At 33.0% G+C, this 8,582-nt stretch overlaps 1 protein-coding gene across 2 annotated transcripts; it reads left to right on the top strand.

Moving 5' to 3' along the window:
* The first annotated feature begins 3,848 nt into the window (after positions 1-3,848).
* On the top strand, positions 3,849-7,466 carry LOC120175746 (nuclear pore complex protein NUP50A-like). 2 transcript variants are annotated; one of them, XM_039182308.1, is made up of 2 exons: positions 3,849-3,925; positions 5,802-7,466. In XM_039182308.1, the coding sequence occupies exon 2, from the start codon at positions 5,860-5,862 to the stop codon at positions 7,180-7,182; it is 1,323 nt and encodes a 440-aa protein (XP_039038239.1). In that variant the 5' UTR covers positions 3,849-3,925; positions 5,802-5,859; the 3' UTR covers positions 7,183-7,466. The 2 variants fall into 2 exon arrangements, with proteins under 2 accessions (XP_039038239.1, XP_039038238.1); XM_039182307.1 differs by lacking the exon at positions 3,849-3,925 and having other exon boundaries at positions 5,722-7,466.
* Positions 7,467-8,582: the final 1,116 nt, after the last annotated feature.

The following is an 8,582-nucleotide window of genomic DNA, read 5'->3' as shown; positions in this document are numbered from 1 at the left end:
GGCGACCCCCTCAACAATTCCAAGGCATAACATTTGGCTCTCCAAGCTTGAGAATATGATATACTAATCTTGAACCGAGCATTCATGTCAGTCATAATTTCATGTCCCCGATATACCCTGCCATTCAAAAACATTAACTCAGCCAGAAAACCACCCAACACCTTTTTGTTTGCCTGTCTATGGTGAGGAAAAACTTGGGTTCTTGAACATGTATGTTTATCAATAAAAGTCCTAACTTGAAACATTTTGCAATCTTTTATTCTCTTTGCAATCATACGCCACGTACAGTTTTTGTCAATCATACACCTTGTTTCGAAACGATCTTTGCTTGATTTGTTAACTTTTAGTTGATAGCCATCTTCCACACATTTCGTATATAAAGCTATCTTCAAGTCTTCCTTTGTATCAAAACAATCATCTTTCTTGATACGAATAACTTTTGTGTAACAATCAACTGCTTTCTTTATCAACTCTTCTTCCGGTATCTGAAGTAATTCTGGCATATTCCAGTTATACGCCCGTGGCATTTTCTTTTCTTCGGGGATTTTTTCTTCTTCTCTTTCTTCTTCAGGATTATATGAATTACAGAATGGATGTTCAACATGTTCATTCACAGTCGTAACTTCCTCCTCATTATCATCAACATTACATTCTTCGGCAACGGCTGTTTCATCATCAAAATTCGGGTATTGACCAATATCAATATCATTACACGCATGGTCTGTTTCTTCTTCTGAAACATCATCAAAATCCGTGTATTGACCAATATCAAAGTCCGGATATTGACCAAGACCAAATTTCGAATACTGACTAGTACTCACAATTTTTTCTGTTGGCTCATCATCGTCTAACTGGTCAATACGAAAACCGGAATTTGGTGCTGAAAGTTGATTGGGATTTGGATTAGAGAAAGGTTGTGGGTTTTGAGAAAAACTTAGTTGATTACTACCCGCTACTGACCCAACAATACTACTTCTAGGTTCAACAACATACAATGTAACATCATCTTGTGAAACCCTAATGTAAGCAATGAATCGTTCAACATCTTCATTGTCGGTTAACAAATAAACTTTACCATTTCTCTGATAAGATAGCCTAAATCCACTTAGGGGCTCTAAATTCAATTTATTTGAAACACGTAGCATTAGAGTTTCATAAGTTAACTTTTGTAAAGACAATTTTAGTTGAAGATTCATGGGTAAAGGCATATATTGTAAAACACCATGAACATTATCCCATGACCCTCCAAAACACAAATCTATCCAAACATGATCAACATTAGATGATTTCATGGTTGTAAATTAATTTACTAAACAGACGAGCTGCGAAACTAAAACCTGTTGCCGGATTGGGAAGGATGTCGTTGGATATAGGAACGGATGTCGCCGGAGAGAGTGATAGATGGAGATGGAATGAGTTGCGATTTAGGGATTTAGTTTATGATTTCAGTGTTATATACCCAAAATTTCAGTGTTGTGATTTACAGATTCTCGTTGCGATTTACGGATTATCGTTGCGATTTACAGATTCTCGTTGCGATTTACGGATTATCGTTGCGATTTACGGATACGCGTTGCGATATACGGAAACGCGTTGCGATTTACGGATACACGTTGCGATTTACGGATACGCATTGCGATTTATGTGTTCGCGTTGCGATTTTCATATTCGCGTTGCGATTTTGGAAAATCGCAATGCGAATTTGACTATCGCATTGCGATTTTCAAGAATCGCGTTGCGATTTTGGACACTGATTTGCGATTCTGGGGATCGCGTTGCGATTTTTATTTCGCGTTGCGATTTTGTTGGTCATTTTGGCAAATCCAAAAAAAGTTGGTTAAAATCGTATATTATAACTTTTTTTTGGTCACTGAGGCGATTTTCTCTTTGTAAAATTTAGTCCCTAAATTGGGGTGTTACAAAAAATTATAAACTTAAGACATGTGATGTTAATGTTTTGAGTGTACGATGTAGACATTTAAAATAATAATATTTATAATGTTAGATACATATATTGATAAAAAAAAGATTTAAGCATATGGATGAATGAACAAATAAATAAAGTTTAGACACTTTTTTTCATATTAAGCATTTAAAAATACTCATTTTAATATAAAGATCATAATTATTTTGGTTTGTACGATTAATGATAATTATTTAATATAATTACCGATATCAAATGATTATTATTTTTAATATATATTATATATCTTACTTTTTAACTATTGTTTTGGAATATACAAGTAGAGTTGTAAACGAGTCGAGTCGAGCTCGAGTATTGCAGAGCTCGATTTGATTCGAAAACTTTAACATAGAGCTTGATTCGGCTCGAAAGCTCGTGAGTTTAAAATTTTTAAGATCAACTCGAACTCGAAATCATGTATTGAAGTTTGGAAAAACTTGAAATAAAAAAAATCTTAAACTTAACTAGGTTGAAACTCCAACTCAAACTCGAATGTAAACCTTAAGTACATAAAAAAATTATATTGCATTTTAAAAAAAATTAACACATAAATGTTAATATATTAATAATTTATTTTTTAAAAAATTTAATATACCACCTCGGTGCCACTAAAAATTGTCCTTTATTAACTTTTTAAAAATCAAAATTTTTAAACTTTAACCATTATTATATTAAATATTTAAAAAAATAAAGTTTATTAAATATATATTTCAAAACTACTTAATTAAAAGTTTCATATATATTTTTATTTTTTTATCAATAATAAAATTTAAATGATAATGATTCAAAATTGAAAATTTTTGATGAAAAGGTTAATAAAGGACAATTTAAGTTGTACACAGGGAGTTATTTTTTCGAATTATCCGTGAGCTTTTTGAATCGAAGTTTCAAGTTGAAGGTGTTACAATGATATCTCATAATCAATGTAACTACGTTCTGATGCCTTATGCATGAATTATTAAAAAAACAACTAACTGTACCAATAAAGTAAGTCATGTTTGATCCCGTGTATGCCATTGCATACGTCAAATTACCCACGAATGAAGAGTAAAGAACTTTATATATATTTCTTCTCATTTTATGTGGAAGAACTATGTTTGACGCTCAATCTGATGTGTGTAGCAAAGAGAATACTCACTATTTTAGTTCTGCCCATATTAAATCTTTTAAGTAATTTATCAGTATAGCTCTCTTGTGTATCACAATTTCTTATCATTTCTATCAAGTGTGAACCTTATGCTAAAACTTTTATTTTGTTGACCCCCAAAAATAAAATTATACTTATATTTAAAAGACAATATAAAATACCATTTATTGATTTAATATATCATATCATTAATTATAATTAATAATATAATGTTTATTTTATAAAAAAAAAACTAATATTCATTTGATAACTTTAAAAAATTTAATAATTAATTTTTATACTTTATATTCAAATTATCCTTGATAGGTTAGAAAAATAAATATAGTAAAACACAATTTTTTTCATGTAAATAAAAAAACAATGAAGGAAAGATTAAAACAAGATAAAATATCAACAAACAGTTGGTCTGGTGGGATAAAATATTAAATCCTTTAAGGAATGTCAGCGATTCGAATTTTGACGATTACGAATGGAATAAACTATATTAGGAGGGTCGTCATTACCTCTGTAATACTCAATCTGGATTAATCGATCAATAGATCGACTACTGAATATCGATGATTATAAAAAACAAAATGATAAAATCTATTAATAATAGTAAATCAATATAGATATATAAAATGGAGAAATTATTAAGTTTTTTTTTCAAAATGTAAAAACAAAAAAGGAACAAAATAAATATAAAAACTCTGGGGAAGGGACGGAAGAGGCCATTTCCAATCCAACATCATTATATATTTCATTTCATAATTATTTAAGAAAAAAAATCTCCCTTCGTCTCTCTTTATCACTAGGGTTTAGCTTCTGCTCCTTTTGTAAGTCGCAAATCCATTTTCTCTTATTTGTTATCTAAATCATGAATCTCTTGTACTTTTATTTTTGGTCCTTTTTTCTGCTTTCTTCTTTTTGTATATTTCTTAATTTTCTCGTTTTCTGGCTTTACGAAATGAGGTCTGCCTAGTATTTTTTTTTTCATTCTTGCGATATTATTGAATTCCATATCGTCTCAAACGTCAGATTCCTGTTCTGGTAGCTTTTGTAAACGAAAGAAAATAGCGATAATATATGAAGCTAACCCTTTTAATTTTTCTCTTCTTTGCTTTAGCTGAAAGAGTGTCATTTTTATATTGAGTATTGGTGTTTAAACCGGGAAATTTATCCTTAAGGTTGCATTTGTTTTATGGTAAACCCATAGTTTTGGCCTTTGCACACCGAAAATTCGAGTTTCTCCCCTCTTTTTCAACCCACCAAAAGTTTTTCTTGTATATGATAATGAGAAGGGGTTTTCCCTCCCATTTTTGAATTTTTAGGTTCTGTTTTTGGATCTTCCATTACTTATTTTCCTGTTCGATTTCATTTTATATCTTCGAATGTCCTGATACCAGTGCTAGCCTAGTTGGCCAAATTCTGCTTTCAAACTTAAATATTCATTGTTTAATTCTTTTTTATATGCCCCTTTGATTATTATCATGTTTTCTTTTCCATTTTATTATATAGATTTTGGATTTTTTTTATGGATGATAAGTAGCTTGAGGGAAAATGTAATTCTTAATTCTAAGCTGAAGAATACAAAGTAAAATGCATATAAAATTTCATAAGTGGTGGACACTGGGTATTAAATTAATCAAGGATTGCTTCATTCTTTTTTCTTATATGGGTTTTAGTTTTATATGAATGTAAGTTGAAGAAAGGGTATTTGTTGAAGATTTATTGGGCACTTGACTTGTCTATTAATTTGAAGATTACTTTTTCACGCTTAAGGGTTTACTGTGCTGACAGCTTCCTTTGTACGGTAATGGAAAGATGCAATTTGATATCATCATGGAGTTTAGGTTGTACAAAGCCTGTCCCTTTACATAGAAACATATATCATGATTAATTTGCCGTATGCTGTCACTGATGAGTAACAAACTGTTCTAAGAAGGCAAATTGCTTGTTCGTTGGGATTAAGTTGTAGAAAGATTGCACTAGACGTACCTGTATCTATGCTAGAGTGTTCTTCCCTGCAGAGAGGGCATTGGTTTTTATTGCAGTAATCAGTCAGCCTTATAGATGAACCATACAATATTTGCTGAGTTGATAAAGTTGAAATTTAATGAGTGTGCTCGGTGTTTACAAATTATGCAGTTAGTGTATTATGAATCATTATTTTGTTCTTAGTCTCTGCACAATGATGCTTCTGTTTGTTCTAATATGATCAACAAGGGTATAATATACGTTACTTAAACTTTTGCTGCTCTGAACATTCAGTGGGTTGATGCAGAATCAGCTAGTGTATTCTTGCATTTCCCCATAGTTTGCCTATTTGCTTATTAAAATGTTGTTAGTTAGCTGAATATATTTTTTCCACTTGATTGGTGATTATTTCCATTTTGTGCTCTTCATATATTGATATTTTCTCAAAAAAGTTTATTTTCTTTTGAATATATGATTGTCTTAGTGTTCTATTTTATGATTGATGGTCTATGGTCCATTCATATGTTTTAATGAGATTTTTACAGAAATCTGGGCATAGGTTGTCTATTTATTGGTAAATATCTGCATCTGTCACATAATTTTAGGTGAACTTATGTTCTATGTTCTTGCAACCAATTCTACGCATCTCTCGCTGTCCACTTTTATGGTATAGTGAGAAACTATAATTTGTTTTCTGATAATTTCGTTGGATGTAACATTTCCAATGATCTCCAGATATCCTAGATTGAACAAAAAAGATCCTCCAGTTTCAGTTTATTGGCTCCTTGCTGCAATGGGGGATGCAGAAAATGTCCTTCCGCCTTCAAAGAAGAGGGCTGCTGGAAGAGAGATTTCTCGGGATAACCCTGGGCTTGATGATGAAGAAGGTTCTCCTGAACAAGAGACTGGAACATTTAAGAGAGCTAGTGAAGAAGTTTTGGCAAACAGACGAACACTCAAAGTTTGCAGAAATCAAACTTCAACTGCCTCACCCAATCCTTTTTCTGGGATTTGCTTAGTTCCCCCTTCTGGACAAACTGTTGCTCCTGCTGCACCTAGTGCAGCCCTTGAATCTGGCTCAACCACCACTCAGGTTACGGCCGCTGCACCAATTTCCAGTGAGAAAGAGGTTTCTGATGAAAATGACATTAACAAATCTGAAAAGAGTGAATGCGCAAATAATCATCAGTCAGAGAAAAAAACTGATGAAACAGGGCCTGAGCATGCAAGTGAAAATATTAAGCAGTTGGAAAGTAAGAAGGATGAGCCAGTTTCGGATACTGTTGCTGATAAGGAAAGTGCTGAGGATAAGAGCAGTGATGTTGTAAAAGAAGAAACTCAAAAGGGGGCCAATGATGAAAAACCGACTGGAGGTGTCGAGACCAAGGATGAAGATAAGAAAGATGAAAAGACTGCAAATCCTGATAACAAAGCTAATAGTGAAAATGCAGATTCAGCTGCAGAAGGTGCATCGTTGAGTTCATTCCAACAGCTTTCTAGTAGCCAGAATGCCTTTACAGGACTCACTGGCACTGGATTTTCTACTTATTCATTTTCCTTTGGATCTACTACAAAGGATGGTGGTACAGGTTCATTCGGCTTCGGTCTTTCAGCAAATGGGAACTCTTCCCTCTTCAACACATCAGGGACTTCAATTGTTTCCAAGAGTGAGGGAAGTGGGTTTCCTACCTTGCAGGAGGTTCCGGTTGAGACTGGAGAAGAGAATGAGGAAGTTGTATTCTCTGCTGATTCTGTGCTGTTTGAATTTATAGATGGAGGCTGGAAAGAGCGAGGGAAGGGAGAACTTAAGGTGAATGTCTCAACAACTGGGGCTGAAAGAGCAAGGTTGCTCATGAGAGCTAGAGGAAATTATAGATTGATTCTAAATGCAGGTCTTTATCCGGATATGAAGCTGACAAATATGGACAAGAAAGGTATCACTTTTGCTTGCATGAATAGTACTGGGGAAGAGAAAGAAGGGCTGTCTACATTTGCATTGAAGTTCGAGGATGCTTCCATAATCGACGATTTCCGTGTTGCTGTAATGGCACACAAGGGTAGCTCTGCTACTGTTCTGAAGACACCTGAAAATTCCCCTAAAGCGACAGAAGCTTGAAAGGTATCACCCTTAGATCTGGTCTATCCTGAACTTGCCATTTGCGGTTGTCCTCATTTTTTTATGGAAGTATCGGGGCTCGGACATCATATGCTCTTTATATGCAGCGGAATCCAAGTTAACCGAGATCAATCCAATCCGTTTTTTATTGTTATAAATCATGTATGTAGGAGAGTCAATAGAGACCATCCAGTTATAAACTATGTTAGCTTGCGGGAGAATGTTTAAACCTTTTTGTTTTTCATGGTGTTAATGATGGAATTAAACTTGAGTCTCCCAAGCGATCAAGATATGCAGTATTACCTTACTGTTTACCATAGCTGTCCCATTGATATGGGATAGATATGAATTGCAGTGTATATTTCCAAATTTGCAGGAGTGAAAGTGCGGATTTATTGAATGTCTCAAATTTCTTTTTTTTTTCTTTTGAATACTCCGAGGTGATTACGAGATAATATTTATTCAGAATTTTCTTAGTCAATTAATGACGTATGCACATAACGTAACTGATTGAACCTAGATTTCTCGAATCTCTTTTTGCAGTTACAGCATGGTAGGAAAATTGTTACGACTTGCGTTTTTTTATTTTTTTTTTAAGTATGTGTCCAAGTCTTGTGACTGACCTGTATTTGGACATATGCATGTACTAGTACATACACATTGGACACTCACAGTGAGGTCAAGTAATATAGATGCAGGCATGATATTATCTTGATTTAGTCACTATAAATATTATCTGTTTTGGATGTAATGAGTGGCTGAAACAGGGGCGTGGTTACCCAATTGGTTTATGATCAGATGTGTAAATAAACAAGATATATGTAACTGAAAGTTACTAACAAACAAGAACTAACACGATCGGTTTACTAACAAACAAGCCATCCAAGGTAAATGATGCTGTGTGGTTTTATACTTCATTATGCATCACTCAGTAAGCGATTTTACTAGGGGTGGAATCGGTTTTTTAATAAAATATATATGTAGTTTTTTTTAATTAACTTGCGGTAAATACAAGACAATATTTGTTCAAAGATAACTCTCAACCATTTGACATTGAACGTTTCTACTCTTGATATTTCTGGTGGTCGAACTTAGTACATAGAGGAACGATTATTCTTTTACTACTGACTTGGTCCGTACCTTTAATAAAATATGAAATCAAAATCAAATGACAAAAAACCAAAACTATTGGTTTGATGTGGATGGGCTATATTCGATTTTAAGATTTTGTAATTGTTCATCATTTTTTAAATTCATCATCTAAAAAAAACTAAGTTTCAAGTTTAAACGGAATACAAATACATAAATTTAAATTCATAAAAAATAATATCGGTAATTTTAAGAATTTATTTATTTAAATTTATCTCATCAAAATGAATTTGATTTAAATTAATATATTT

The sequence above is a fragment of the Hibiscus syriacus genome, unplaced genomic scaffold (assembly GCF_006381635.1).
Source record: "Hibiscus syriacus cultivar Baekdansim isolate YM2019G1 unplaced genomic scaffold, ASM638163v2 tig00112215_pilon, whole genome shotgun sequence".
Lineage (NCBI taxonomy): Eukaryota > Viridiplantae > Streptophyta > Magnoliopsida > Malvales > Malvaceae > Hibiscus > Hibiscus syriacus.
Note: the sequence above shows the minus strand (reverse complement) of the source record. Positions and strands in the feature narration are given on the sequence as shown.